Source organism: Anser brachyrhynchus (assembly GCF_964034855.1).
Source record: "Anser brachyrhynchus genome assembly, chromosome: 3".
NCBI classification, from domain to species: Eukaryota; Metazoa; Chordata; class Aves; order Anseriformes; family Anatidae; genus Anser; species Anser brachyrhynchus.
In genome coordinates this window covers 82,156,624-82,172,014 of record NC_137696.1, presented here as the reverse complement: position 1 = coordinate 82,172,014, position 15,391 = coordinate 82,156,624, and the positions used below count along the sequence as shown (strand labels likewise).

Sequence of the window (15,391 nt, the reverse complement as noted above, 5' to 3'; positions counted from 1 at the left end):
CGCTGGGCTGGCAGAGCCTCGCCCAAACTGTGGGGCCGGGAGCTGCCCGAGGGGGCTGGTGGATGTCGCCGCCGTGTCCCCAAGGGCTGCCGCCTCACCCCCGTGTGTCACGCCCGTGTGTGAGAGAGGAGGCACCTGCCATCAAAGCCCAGCGCCCGACCGACGCATGAAATAGCGATACCCTTTCCCAAACGCTTGGGATCGCGTGCTGTTTTTCTGTTATTCCGGTGCCCGATGAGGTGAAGGAACAGAACACCTCTAAATCATACGATCATAGAATGGCGTGGGTTGGAAGGGACCTCAAACACCACCCAGTTCCAACCCCCTGCCATGGGCAGGGACACCTCCCACCAGCCCAGGTTGCCCAAAGCCCCATCCAGCCTGGCCTTGAGCACCTCCAGGGATGGGGCATCCACAGCTTCTCTGGGCAGCCTGTGCCAGGGCCTCACCACCCTCTGAGGGAAGAACTTCCTCCTAACCTCTAATCTAAATCTCCTCTCTAAATGTAGAAAGGTGCAGAAAAAGAGCAACAAAATGAATTTAAAACAAATAGCTCAGCCTGCGAGGCAGCACAGTTTTACTAGCACGCATGTGGGAGTGCGGCAAGTTGAGGGCTGCCCCTCACCTCCGGGCTCACAGCCACTGCTCTGGGGCCCCGCTGTCACAGGACACCGCAGGCAGGACTTGGCTTCATCTTCTGCAGAAGATCCGTGGCCCTGTGCATCACACCAGCCATCAGATGCTGACAGGTGCCCTTCTTCAGGTTACTATCACTGACCAAGTACTTAGCCCTTCGTGAAATGCCATGCTGCATACACAGCTGCTCCAAAAACCTTCCATAAGTTGGATATTTTATCCCATTCCTAGAGGCTACAAAAGTGACCTCATCCCACATACCACAGACTCATCCCACAAATGGAAGAACCTGCACTGCCCAGCAGGGCATGGAGTGGGTCTGTGACCAGGGCTTTGTAGACACTTTGCCTCAGGATATGAGGCAGGTCAGAAAAGCAGACAAGGAAGGGAAGAGCCCTGAGCTGACAGCATGGCTGTGCAGTAAGCCATGGGGTTCAGGTCTGTGTGATGCCTTCTCCAGGTGATGGCAGTGGACAGTTTTCCATTTTGCTCTGTTGGGCAACATCAGTGAGGGTGAGGATCTGCTGTCACTCACCAGGAGGGATGCTGTGGTCAGGACACTTCCCTGCAGTAGCTCCTTGCAGATTTTCCTTTTATATCCCACTTTTGGGTTATTGTTTACTGGTGTTCAGCAGCCAGAGGTCACAGAGCCCCACGTCTGACACAGAGTGCCTGCCCATGCTGACACCCCCCTCTCAACAATTAACAGGAGCAGAGAGATCCCAAGGGACTCAGCAAACCTCACTCCACACACCAGGTGCTCCCTCCAAACCCTGCTGCACTCCTTGGCCCTAATTCTCAGTGAGCTGGTGTCAGAGCTCCTTCTTCACAGCTCTGGGGCTGACCCGCACTATAGACGATGCACTAATAGCAAAGTACGAGTGGGAAGTGAGAGCGGGAGCAGTTTCATGCCACAGTCGATCATTGGCAGCATGAGTTTTGTCAGGGCAGAGAAGAGGCAAAGAAGGAAAGCTCTTTTCTCTACTACAGCACCTGCAAATCTCAGGCGGAGGATTTGTTTCAAGTGGGAGATAGCCCAATAAATCTGGACTCTTGCAGGTTGGTAGCCAGTCTCAGCTTTTGCTGCTGCAAGGGAACTGCTTGCTGTGGTGCAGATAAGAGCGATCCAATTACAGATGGGATCTGAGCTTCTGGGAGGGCAGGGAAAGGCCTTGGGCATCCACATGGCAGCTGCTGCACTTTCAGAGGCAATTGAGCTCTCCTAAAATCTGTGTTTTGGATCAGTGTCAGCACAAGTGGCAACAAGCTGTGAGGGAGAGGGCAGTGGGAAGGAGGCATTAAATCCTTCACCCCTCGGTGCTGCCCTGGACAAGGTAAGGGGTCCCGGTGCTTTGGAAGAAGCATCACTGCAGTTCATGCTCAGAAGGTCAGTGCTTTGTGTGGATACTCCAGCTCCTGCCTTTGCTGACATTTCAATGGTATACATGTAACCACCATGTCAATTCTATGATTCTGCGATTGTCTCAGGTTTTGGAGTGAGAAAAATCAGAACAATTAGTGGTGCACCCACGTGTCTGTATGGCTGCAAACCCACACCAACAGCAGTGCAGTGTTGAGCAGTGATACATCACGCAGGGCAAAACAAGATCTAATATGTAAAGGTGTCCATTTATCAGTAGTCTGTTCTAAAGGAAGAGAGACTAATAGAATAAAGCAAGCAGATTTTTCCAGTTAACGTAAATCTAAGCCTACTTTGTTACATAGCAAGACAAAGTTTTCCTCCACCAGTATCCTGAAGTCTGCTGTTTCACTTGGGGGCAGGGAGGCACTAGTAAAGGCATGAGCATTACCACATGCTGTGCATTGGTGAAAAATTATTCTTCATTACAGTACTGGTTTTTTCCTGTGGTGCCTCTGGGTTCCCTGTACCTCTTAAAACCCATCCATGGTGAATATGGTGGGCTGCCCGTGGAGCTGCGGCAGGCATCCAGCCCATACAGGCTTTGCACAGAGCCACATCCCCAGCAGCTGCCCTGTGTGTCTGGTGCCTGAGACCTCACCACCCTTCTCAAAATCAGGTATTGTGGAATGCCTTGCCCTCAGGTTTGCTGTCCTCTAATGCTGCTGGTCGGTTTTGGAGAGCAGAGCTTCTCTCGCCACATCTCCCCCAGAGCTGTAAGAAACAGGGCCACCCGTTTGCTGCTCATCTCCCACATCAGTAATGCCCACGGCTCCTACCCTCTCTTTCTTCCCAGTGGCCAGAGCTTGGGCAAAGTGGAGCTTTTAACAGCTCCATTAACTTGTACAGATTGTTTTTCTGCTTATTCCCGAGGCTACGTGGTGTTGAGCAATCATTCTGCTCTTGGGGCACGTGGAGGAAATTCTCCTGCAAATGCTGCCCAGGGATGCTCTGCCCATAGTGAAACCACTGTGGGGTGCCGACGTGGGGTAACCTGGTGTCCCCAGCCAAAGTGGTGTCACTGCTGCGCAGGTATGGCTTCCCATTTTTTGTGCTGGCAGAGCATCCTCTGGGAAGGCTCAAGTGATGTGGAGATGCTTTTGTTCTGCTTGACACTGCCCGTTTACCAAGCCCTTGCCTGCAGAAGACATCTGATCGGGTTTTGTGGTGAGGGCTGAGTTTAAGAGAGGGTGAAAAGGGGCTTGTCATAGCCGGCAGGCTCTCCGAGTTCCTTTTGAAACAGCCGCTGGTTGCTGCCAGGATTTGTTTTGTTGTAATATTAATGATCACTGGGCAGCTTGAGTTTCATATACACATCTCTTTAATTATTCAGGTAAAAATAGCCAAGGTATAGCTGCAAAATGTTCATGGTGCATCTCAGTTTGGATGTAAAAAAGGGGTTAATGATAACTTTAATTAATGCAAGCCTATGGATAAAGAGAAGATGCAAAACATCCAGAATCTAAACTACTTCTTCTCTGCTATACCTATATGTTAAATCCCAGAGTTTCCCTCGCACCTCCTGATAAACGAAGCCACTTTTGGAGGTGACTCACACCACGGGACTGCCCCAGATGATGAAAATAACTCAGTGTTCCTTGCTTTAGGAAAAAAAAAAAAAAAAAAGTTTGTACATGAAACCTCCTGCTTTCTGCAGATGGAAATGCCCAGGCTGGCAGCTCACTGCTGTAAGCGCTAGCTGCTGCACACCCTGCAGAACAGAGCGACATACCCCTAGCGAACGCACACCCTGCCTGTCCAGGGCAAGGTGACAGGAGCCATGAGCAGCACATCTGACCAGCGCGTTTGAAACGACCAGGTCGTTTCAGTGCAGCACATTTGTCTGCAAATCAGCTCCCAGCTGCTGGCAGGCAGAGAATTAGCAGGGATGGCAAAGGGAGGAGGAGAGCCCACTTCAGAGGCTCCGTCCCTGAGGCCAAGGCTGTTCTTTCGTGTCCCAGGAGCTCTGGAAATAAAGACAGATGGAAGAGACAGCGGCAGAGCCACTGACCTACTGTCTGCATCCCCTGGGAGTGAACTGATGGGCACCAGAGCAGACAGCAGGGCTGTGGTTTATTATGAATTTGGTTCTGGAAGTGGTTGCTCGTCGAACAGCACAGCAGGCAGAAGCTTTCCCCTTACCAACGGGTAAGATGCAATAAGAGAGGTGCTGCACAGCCTGCACAGGAGTGCTGTCCTGCCTAGGCGGGCCGTTTGAAATGTCTTCCTGCACCCACCGTGAGGTCCTTCAGCCCACGTAGCTCCCTCCCTCCCTTGTCCTCTCCTGGGAGACCACCACCTCACCTGACTGCAGCTCCAGACACGTTGGCACCTATGTTTACCTGGCGTCTCATCCTTCCTCCGCAGAAGGAAAAAACAGGCTGTCTCCGGAGCACTTTGGCAGCAGCCGTGGCGGTGTGAGCTGGACCTCATCCTCCACGTGCATTTCTCCCTGGCGGACACCTTCTGCAGGAAGCTTTGGCAGGACGTCTCCTCGCGGGGGTGTACAGAGAAATGCTGTTCTGGGGGAGGGAGCTGGTCAACACGGGGCACCTTCCTCTGGTGTTCTGAGGAAATATGCCGTGGCTTCACTTAGAAAGAACAATATCAGGGTTTGTTGGTTTTTAACATCCCTGGGGGACCCCCTTTGGATTTGGGGGGGGGACAAGGGTAGAAAGGCACCGAGTCGTGACTGTCCAACAGCGGGAAGGCAAAGCTGGGCGGTAAGCCCCAGGCTCCAGAGCCAGGGCTGCCCTTTCCACAGGGCGTTCGGGGTCGGTCTCCTGACAGACGTGCCTCTGTGGAAGTTTCTTGTATGTTCTATAGTGCTGATAATCAATAAAAAGAATGGACTGAAATCCAGCATGCTGTTATTCATTACTCACTCTTTCACAGTTATGTATGTGGTGTGAACACATTTTTTTCAAGTCTTATTTTTATTTTATTGTTTACTTTCATGTTTATGTCTTCAGATTGTATGTGCTTATTCTAATTCAGGACAATAAACACATCAAATCTTCTTCTGTATCTTCTGGTATTATAAGTTCTTATAATGCAATTACTTTATTTCAAGGCAATATTAGTGTTTTAATCTCTCAATTGTTTCAGGTTTTTTTTTTCAGTTTGCCCAACCCATGAGGACACAAGAGAGGTTTCAAATTTATTAATGGAACACTAATGGTCTTCACAATCCTTTTAAGCAGAAAAAAAAATGTATTTTTTAGAAAAAGTGAGTATTGATTACATCACTGGAGTGACTCCATGTGGGAATAAAAGCACGATAAAATGCAGATCAAAGTGTATATCCTGAATTCCTAATGCGCTGATGTCATCAGCAGAGGTGGCTGTGCAATTAATGTATGGACAAGCCAAGACGGGTCAGGTGATTTTACATCCTGGATGATGCCCCAGCCCTTCAGGCTAGATTAAAACATGACATCATATTGCTTCAAGCAAATGGGGCCTGAGTATGTCAATACAAAGGTGTACTGTTAGCTAGAATATTAAATGATTAGTTTTATCCTACAGCCTGGGGGAAACAGGGGAAATACAGGTTGAAAACATCATCTGAAAATAATGTTATTTGTATTCAAATTTATGTAAGTCTTCAGTCCAAGCAGAATTAATTGTTTTTGAAAGGGTTGTAAAGCAATGTCCTACCTTCCATTGGAGGGGAGCTAGGAAAAGATATGTGGTTACGATGGCAAGACATGCGTTACATAATGGAACGATTTTTTGGTCACTTATCCCATCGCGAAGCAGGAGACAATGCAATAAAATTCACAGTAGGTTGGAAAAACAGAAAGTTATTCTGAGACAGCGCAGAAGGCAGCAAACCGCAAAGCCTGCGTTAGCGATGCTGAAGGATAATTGCGTACTAAACGTTGCTGCTCCCTTGCTGCGCTGTTTGGCACAGCGAGCCCTGCGCCGAAGGCCGTGAGCCTGAGTGCTGCTCCGCTGCCAGCTCCAGCGAGGTGCCCACAGCCACGCACAGCTCCGTGCCTCAGCTCGCCTGCCTGTGAGACGGGCACACCATGCCTGCTTACTCTGAGCTGTGCACTTGTGGGCTACACTGACGGGAAACAGCGAGACATGGGAAGATGGGGGCAGCAGGCTCTGCCTCTCGGTAGTCTTCCCATGAACGAGGGAGCTGGCAGCTCCTCACGAGCAACGGGTGACCAATACTCAGTTTGAAGCTAGAGGAGCCCGCTTTTCCTTTCCAGGAACTCAGAAAGGACATAGGTATTTGGTACAAGGCACCTGGGGTTAATTCACAAACACGTGGCAGGCTGTGAATACAGGACCTGTTGCGCTGTAATCTGACAAAGAGGCACTCTCCCAACCATCCATAGTTCCTCTTGCAAGGCACAGTTGAAGCTGGCTGCCCCACGTACTGTTTCACACTGCAGTTGCTTCCCAGAACCATATTCCTCTTCCAGCAGTCGCTGTTCTTCCCTCTATGGTTTCGGCTCTTCAGTGCTGTCCTGCAGTCCAGGTGCTCCTGGGTTCCTCTCAAATCACCGCAGCTACGTTAGCAACACTCACAGGGTGGCTCGTGTTCCGTCTGCCTTTCTCCTCCAGCCTGCTTCATCAGACCAGTTAATTATAGAAGCTGGGCCTATTGGCTTTTGAACCTCTAGACTGTATGCAATTATTCCTTTCAAGTATTTCTTGGAAGTATGTGGAAAAAGCTCTTTTTTCTCTCTCTTTTAATTAAAGCTGAGATTTCAACATAATGAAAGAACTTCAGAAGCCATTTTCAGAAAAACATTCTACAAGATAGTCTCTATTCTTATTTCCACTCACAGCCACTACGCTTTTCTGTTCCAACTAGTTTCTACCTCTTCTTTTCCATTCCCTAGGGAACAGACACAGGGTGCTTGTGAAAACACATGTAAAGAAATTTTAAAGTGCTGTTAAAATGGTCAGGAAAAGTCACTTGGCCACAAGGGAACAATGGGCAATTAGACAGCGTAATAAAGCATCGTGCAAACTTCAGGTTCTGTTTTTATTTAAAAAGGAAATTAAAGGCAAATCTCTTTAAGGATCTCATATGACTCAGATTAGGCTGGAGGGCAATTAATGTTGCAATTATTATCTGAAAGCGCACTTCCACAAGGGAAACCGAGCTTGCTAAAAGCTTACTGCCACTCGAGGGGCCGTTGTGCCGCAGCCCTGGCCACGTGCTCCCGCTACCCCAGCTGGTGCTCGACAGCGGGAACATTCAGCTCAATAAACAGCAGAACCACCACTGCCCCCCCAAAAAGACGAAAAACAACAAAAAAAGTCAGTGCACAGACAACTCGGACAAGCATCAGACTCAGCAATGAGGTGCTACTGTGTAGACTGAGGAGGGAGAGCAGCTGACACCAGCCAGAACAGAGCTTGCTCTGTCGCACCTTTTAACCAGCTCAGCTCCTTGCTCTGATTTGCTGTGTTGTAGAAATAAATAGCTGGGAACAGGAGAGTCAAGGGTTAACAACCAGAAATAAAACAGAAGCTGAAGAAGAGTAAGCCCCAAATTTGATGTTTTTCCCAATCTCAAGGCAAGAATCGCTCTTGCCTTACCCCTAGTCCCAGGTGTCTACCTGGTGCTATATGCCTTTTATTAGTATTATTTTTTATGCCCTACTACTGCTATTCTTGTAAGCTTCAGAGCTATGGCTCCTTACTCATGAACAACTTGCAAAATGAAAGCCAAAGATTTGCAAATTTATTTGATTTAATTCCTGTCCACTTCAATAGCACCTGTTAAATTTCCACAACAACTAGGCTAAGAGAAGCATTAAATGTTTCCAATCACAAATTTTAAGGAAAAAAGTTTAACCAGCATGAATAGGTAGTACATGTTCAGTGCATAGTACTGAACTTGATTATATTGTGTCAGGATGCACAATTACGAATAAAGCAAGGATTTTATTTTTTAGGTCAAGGATCTTTTTTTGAAAAGAAAAAAAAAAAACAATGAATAAGATATCCTTGCAGTATTTTATATCATACTAGAGTTATCTCTAGTGCAATCATTTACTTCCTAGCTTAGAAATAGGTTGCTTTAACCAGAGGGATAAAATACAGCCAGAATATAATTAGGATTTTCTACCAGGAGAGAAAAATTGAGGACTGAGGATTATGCTGGGTTTACGTGGCAAGGATTTGGTAGTGGGGGGCTGCAGAGGTGGCCTCTGTGAGCAGAGCCCAGCAGCTGCCCCAGGTCAGAGCAGAGCCAGCTCCAGCCGGCTCCAAAGGGACCCACTGATGGCCAGAGCTGAGCCAGGGAGAGATGTTGGGTGGGCCTCTGGGAGAGCAGATTTAAGGAAGGGGAAAGAACTGCAGCACAACAGCAGCTGGGAGAGAAAGGAGTGAGCACCAGCCCTGCAGCCCCCAAGGTGAGTGCAGCAGGAGGGCAGGAGGTGCTCCAGGCACGCAGCAGCAGTTCCCCTGCGGCCTGTGGAGAGGCCCCTGGTGGAGCAGGCTGTCCCCCTGCAGCCCACGGGTCCCACACGGAGCAGATCTCCACACTGCAGCCCGTGGAGGAGCCCCCGGTGGAGCAGGTGGATGTGGCCTGGAGGAGGCTGCGGCCCATGGAGAGCCCCCGCAGGAGCAGGCCCCGGGCCGGAGCTGCAGCCCGTGGAGAGGAGCCCACGCAGGAGCAGGGGGTCTGGGGGGAGCTGCCGCCCGTGGGGGACCCGTGCTGGAGCAGTTTGCTCCTGGGGGATGGACCCCGTGGTACGGAGCCATGTGGGAGCAGTTGTTGAAGAGCTGCTGCCTGTGGGCAGCCCCCACAGGATCAGTTCAGGCAGGACGGCATCCTGTGGGAGGGACCCCACGTGGAGCAGGGGCAGAGAGTGGCCATGAAGGAGCGGCAGAGATGAGTGTTAAGGACTGACCACAGCCCCTGTTCCCCTGTGCTGCTCAGGGGAGGAGGTGGAAGAGGGTGGATGGAGGGTGGGAAGGTGTTTTTAGTTTGCTTCTGTTTTCTTGCTGTTGTAGTCTGCTAGTGATAGGCAATAAATTACATCAATCTCCCTTATGCCGAGTCTGTTTTGTCTGTGATGGTAATTGTTGAGGGATGTTCCTGTCCTTATCCCAACCCACAAGACTTTTTTCATCATGTTTTCTCCCCCTGATCTTTTGAGGTGGGGTGAGAGGGGCATCTCAAACCTGAGGTGCCCCTCAGGGTGAAACCACCACAAGGACGGGACACATGGGGACATTTGGAGAGATGCCATGGTTACAGAGACCCGTTCAAGCAGCCCACACTACCCACTAAGCTCTCCTATGTTGGCAGGGCTCCTACACACATGTAGCAGCAGCAGCGTCCGTGCTAAGGTTTTCATCAACAGGAGGATCCATGGGCAATCAGGCCCATGTGCCTGTTGCTTAAATGCCAGCCACTGTTAATTAGGTACATGAGCTCTTCTGTGAGCCTGGGCAGAGAACCCAAGCAGTATCAAGGGCTTTTTGTGCTAGACACAATAGAAATACCAGTCAAAACAAACAAAACCAGTTCCTTCCCCAGGCAGTTCACAGCTTAACGATAAATACAAGTAAGCAACAAGCAAGGATGAGAAAGACAGGATAATAGCTGCTTACATAAATATTTGGATTTAAGACTTTTAAAGCACGCTAGAATCAGCTGCTCTATCCCAGTTTCAACTACTTTAATCATATTTTACCTGATTGGTTTCAAAGCAAGCAGGCAAGTGGGGTATTATTTCTCTTGGGGAATGTTTCCAGTGGGCTCCTGCAGAAAACTGTCCAGGTCTCAGTGCTTTTCAGGTATTATTTCAATTCACTGTTGATGAGATTTGAAAGTCAAATAGTTGTCATATAGACTGAAGTTGGTTACTTGGCACGGGGAACTCAAACCACACAGTTTAAAATGCCTAAACACACAGTTAGGAACAAAGCCCGCTAGTTATCTGCTGTGGCTTCACGTTTTTCCCAGTGTCACTTGTCTCCCAAACACTATGCCCTACTTCGCACACTTGACCAAGGGAGCAAAGACTCCTGTGCAAAAGAATAAGGTCAGGCAGAAGCAGAACGAGGGAGTTACTCCTGCAGACAGCTCACATGCTGCATCCATCTCCACTGTCACGCTACAAAAAGGAAGAGCAAAAACTGGAATGGATTCAGGTGCTCACTACAAAATTTTATACAAATTCAGAAACTTACACTGTGGCAGTATTAGCTGTAGAGATAATGTTCTCTTGAATAAATAGACTGAGATTAAGGGATGACTTGACTCAAAACTACACCAACTGCATTTACAAAAAGAAAAAAAAAAGCTGACAGCAGAGGTCCTTAACCTAAAAAAAAAAAAAATGAAGGTGTTAGGACATCACTGGCTAGAATCTGAGGTTAAACCATTTCAACTGACGAACTTTTGGAACAATTTCCTTGTCGACATAGTGCCTTCTCCATCACTGAACTTAGGAATTTTTCTTACCAAAAGCCAAACTATCGCTCAGGTATTACAAAACAAAATTTACTGTCATAGAAAAGTTCATGCTGGAGAATCCTTTTCAGTATTTGTATCTATGAATGCTATTACTTACATTATCAATTAACTACATTATGTACATCATCAGATCCATCATGAAACATTGATTTCAAGGTATCATGCAGCAAAACAGCAATAATGCGGACGTGTTATTTAGCCCACCAAGCCTCTACCACAGTAGGAATGCCTGAGTAACAGAAAAAAAGCTTAGTTTTCATCCCTGCAAACTGAAAGTTAGAAAAGCACGGCCAGCCCACCTCTCTACCTGCATACAAGCTGAGAGAAAGAGAGAGAAGGAAAGAGATACAACCATAAACACACATATTTTATTTAGAAAGTCCTATTTCAGAGCAGATTAACACTTTCCCTTACCCTGGCACCAGGACTTAATATCTGACTAGGTATGGCATTGCAACTCTAGGATAGAGTGCTAATGTGTCATTTTTCAAGCATAAAGCTCTGGTTGCTCCTTTTATTCAGGTAGAAGAAGAAAGTTGAAACAACAGGCACAGACGAAGCACCTTTATGGTGGTAAGACTTCTGACAACGAGGCATTCTGGGCTAGGAGATTCTTCTTCCACTGCAGTCAGCTCACATCAACTGCAGAAATAGCATGACCCGACAGAAAAGGTTTGCTGCTCTCTTTATCTTTTCCCTCTCAGGGAGAAAGCATAATATGGAAACGAGTGGCATTTGTGTTTTTTGAAGTGTTTTGTATATTTTAACTGACTCAGTTGTGTAACAGATATACATAAAGCATTTCAGTTCTCATACACTGTGTTTTCAAACTCACTCTACACTTAAGCTATCATTCTCTGGAGATCTGGGTTTTCCTCAGATCACACACAAACACTATCACACGTAATAGCTCGGAGGGAGGCTCTTGACAGATTAATTTGAAACTACTTTCTCATAAAAATACTTATTCTTCAAAAGCTTTGCTCATTTCAATCTTAAACGATTCCTGAGATAATGGGCGCTTGTTTTTTTCCTGAGACTGCCCGAAAATATTTGGCCAAAATAGCGTCAGCATTATTAATGCAAACAGCAAGCTCGTTGTTACAAAAGGCTTTATTATGTCCATCTGTGTAAAACCTTTTCTGTTCCTGGGGCAGTCCATCAGCACGCATCTCAGACGGTCACACGCTGGTGCCAGCTGTGGCTGAGCGCTGCTCGCTTTCCATCTCTGACAGAGACTCTGTTGGGCTTGACCGTCCCTCAGCACCAGATTTCACAGCATGCATCGCATAGTTAATACTTGTGCTTTCCATCCAGCTCCACGACCCCGTGAGGGGGTTGTACAACATCCCGTTCACAGCCTGAACTGAGAAGCCATCTAGAAAAGTAAGAAGGCATACAGCAACTGGGGTTTTCAAATATTCTAGGTCACTACCACATAAAGCACTTTAGAAAGGCAAGTCTGAAATTATTCCACTGAGCTGTGGACAGTGCTTCACAAGCTTGTTTTTAAAGTTGCGCCAGGGGAGGTTTAGGTTGGATATTAGGAAGAACTTCTTTACTGAAAGGGTTGTTAGGCATTGGAATGGGCTTCCCAGGGAGGTGGTTGAGTCACCATCCCTGGAGGTCTTTAAGAGACATTTAGTTGTAGAGCTTAGTGATACGGTTTAGTGGAGGACTTGTTAGTGTTAGGTCAGAGGTTGGACTGGGTGATCTTGGAGGTCTCTTCCAACCTAGATGGTTCTGTGATTCTGAAATACCACCAGAAGCAGTGATAGCAGCATCACCACTGGCAGCACTGGTGATAGCTGGTCCTTGCTGTTGGTGGCAGCAGCAGGAGCCCTGTGCCAGGCCACATCCCATTGCCACACTACATGGTGAGCTACTGCAAAGTGGCCTGCTAGGAACCCCAGCCTCACACCACCACGTTTTGGTGAACAGTAATGTTTTCTGTAGGCAGACACATTCTTCAGATCGACACCATACATTTCAAAACCAAAATGTGTGCAAGTCTTTGGAAGGGTTTTGCAGATTCCCTTTAGAATGGAAAATACAGGAAAGGGAGGAGAACAAAATCAAGGACTCAACACAAGCAGAGATATTTAGCACTCCCTGCTGAGCAGCTCTCAGTTCACTGCATGACTGTGCTGCGTCCCAGGGGGATGCACGAGACAAGGCAGCAAACAAACACCCTATCAAAACAAATCACTCCACTGCACCTGCTTCTCCTTCTGAAGAGAGAATGGAAAGAACCACCAGCATGTGAACAGGTATTAGTCATGATCCTTACTGAGAGAATAACAACTCATACTCCAGGTTCTTTACAGAGAACTAAAGCAAAGTGAAACATTGAGTGAGAGGTTTTTAAAACACCTGCAGAGGAGGGCAATGAGCAAACTCTTCCCAGCTCAGTGCTTTGTCTATTTTAAAAGCAATCAAACCACAGAAATTCAATTATTTGTTCAAATCAGCATGGTACAGTTTGTCAACAACTGACTAATGAATTTGTGGTAGGTTTCATCTTCACATTCTTAAAGAAATCTTTTAGTAACATAGTAAAAGTCAAGAACATGGAGCAGCAACCAAAAATAAAAACACCTCCTCCCAACAGGGAGATGACAAACAAAGCAGTGGCAGCAGAGCAGCTCTGGAGTGCCAACACCGTCATTTTCTGAAGCCAGACCTGGAGGATATGAAGCACTTCAGGGCACACATCCTGCCATCAGGACAGGATGGAAAACCTTGCTTGGCCTTTTCCCTTAGGCTATCAAACAGCGGGGCAGCTGTAATGGTGACTTTGAGTATTCTCTGCATTTGTAAGACTCCATTTCGTTTATTCACTTTATGCAAAAGCCAGCAAGCAGCAGTGCCTTTAAACCAGAAGTGATACTTAACATAAGACTGCAACTCATGCAGGAAAAGCTGTGTGTTGCTGGTAGCGATCACCCCACCTATCTCATCCCCTTGCCATTTCTCCAGTGAGCACCTGAGTCTCTCTCTGCGTTCCCATCACCTGGCCTGGTACTTACGCGATTCCAGCAGGCGCTGCAGCTCTTCAGGGGGAACAAACTTCTCCCACTCGTGCGTTCCTTCTGGTATGATGCCTACTATTTTCTCTGCGACCACAATTCCCAGGATATAGGACAACTGTGTTTTATTGATTGTAGTAATGAATAAAGAACCTTCAGGCTAATTAAAATATTAAAATGTTCAGTTAGGAGAATATTTAATTGAAGACAAATTGCAAGTTTACTTGCATTAAAACACAACACTTGTCTATCTCCAAGTCTATATGCTGCAAGAGTAAGAACTAATTTCATCCCAGGACAGGTATTTACAAGCATACAAATACAATAAAAAAGTCAGAATATAAGAGTGTCACTTGGTAGTCCTCAAAAAGTTAACATAACCGAAGTCTTGGATGGTCTGTAAACCTTTTCCTTGCCAAAAATAAAAAAAATAAATAAAGTCACTTATAATATTGCCCATAAAATTAACAAAAGAAAGGTGTAAGGCCTCTACAATGTCTATTATAATTTTGTTTTATTTGTTAATTAAAACTGAAGTAAAACATGCAACACTGCTTAACTTATGAGAGACTGATGGACTGATGAGACTGAGGACTGATTACAACAAACATAGTGTTTGTTATTATGATTACAGGGACAAAAAACAAAACCAGAAATGAATTCTAAGTACTTAAGAGACTTTTTGGTAGAAATAAAGGATAACTTCTATGTTGCCAAAAGGCTGAAAACTAGTTAAGGGTTTTGTTCAAATAATCTATACTCTTTCTGATGACCAGAAAGATGCATCGAGAGATTAGAGAGATGCTGCTTGTGTACTGGACCTACCATCGTTCTTTGCAAATTAAATTATATCAGAAGGAATAAAACAACACCTGACTATTCTTAAGCATAACTGTGACCCTTTATAAGCAATCCAGGAGCTTCTCCTGAATCAGAAATGTTATTACAGTCGTTTTAAATGCAGTCCGCGCGATAGTCACTGATCACCAGCAGCACTGCCATGTTTCCTCTTACCTAGATGAAATCAGATGCATACGGATTTATTAAGGTCTTGATGCAAAGCAACATTTCAACACTAGGCAATGTCATTAACGCTTTTTAAGGCAGAGCTGGGGAAACAAATTCTTCCCACTTCAGGTTCCCAAAGTCGGGAAGATGTACTGGCATTATCAAGGAGAACGGGAGGCACCTACAGAGCATGATTCAGACCTCAGGCACTTCAGGGTGAATGAATGCAGATGTCGGTGCTTTCACATAGCTTCAAGTTAAAGCCTTGATAATAAAAGAGAATAAATATTCCCAATAATGAAAGCAAGAACTCTCTTACCTTAACACCTGGGAGCAACACTTGATAAACATTTCAAGGTCAGCCACATGCTCCACTACTTCTGAAGCTACAATTACATCAAACGTTTCCATAGACTCTTCCACAATCTCCTCCAGTGAACTGGCCTTGTACTGTATTCTCTTGGCCAGAACTGGATCAAATGACTTGTGCTGCTCTGCTGTTCTAATGTTGTCCTCCAGAGGATCAATTCCGGTAACTGAAGCTCCCAGTCTACCTAGAGGCTAATAATACAGAGTAGAATTTATTCTCTGCACGAAAACAATTTACTTAAGGTGTCAGCAACTCTGCAATGTACACAAACGACACAGAGAACATCTGTCTGGGAACAAGACAAACAACAATGAACGATGAATGCTGATCCAGCAGTTTTGTTTTAAACGTTTATTACAGGGGAGAAAACACATTTAGTGCTTGGGGGGGGAATAATTTTCTCAAACACAGAATTATATACTGAAATATATACATTCAAATTGTTTTTCAGAATGAACTGTTCTGAA

At 46.4% G+C, this 15,391-nt stretch overlaps 1 protein-coding gene across 1 annotated transcript in view; it reads right to left on the bottom strand.

Moving 5' to 3' along the window:
* Positions 1–11,612: 11,612 nt before the first annotated feature.
* COQ3 (coenzyme Q3, methyltransferase) overlaps positions 11,613–15,391 on the bottom strand; it is a 6,067-nt gene continuing 2,288 nt past the window's right edge. Inside the window, 4 exon segments of the mRNA XM_080584059.1 lie at positions 11,613–11,895; positions 13,547–13,706; positions 14,874–14,878; positions 14,881–15,115. Of these exon segments, the coding sequence (XP_080440185.1) occupies positions 11,699–11,895; positions 13,547–13,706; positions 14,874–14,878; positions 14,881–15,115 (597 nt within the window). The 3' untranslated portion in view covers positions 11,613–11,698.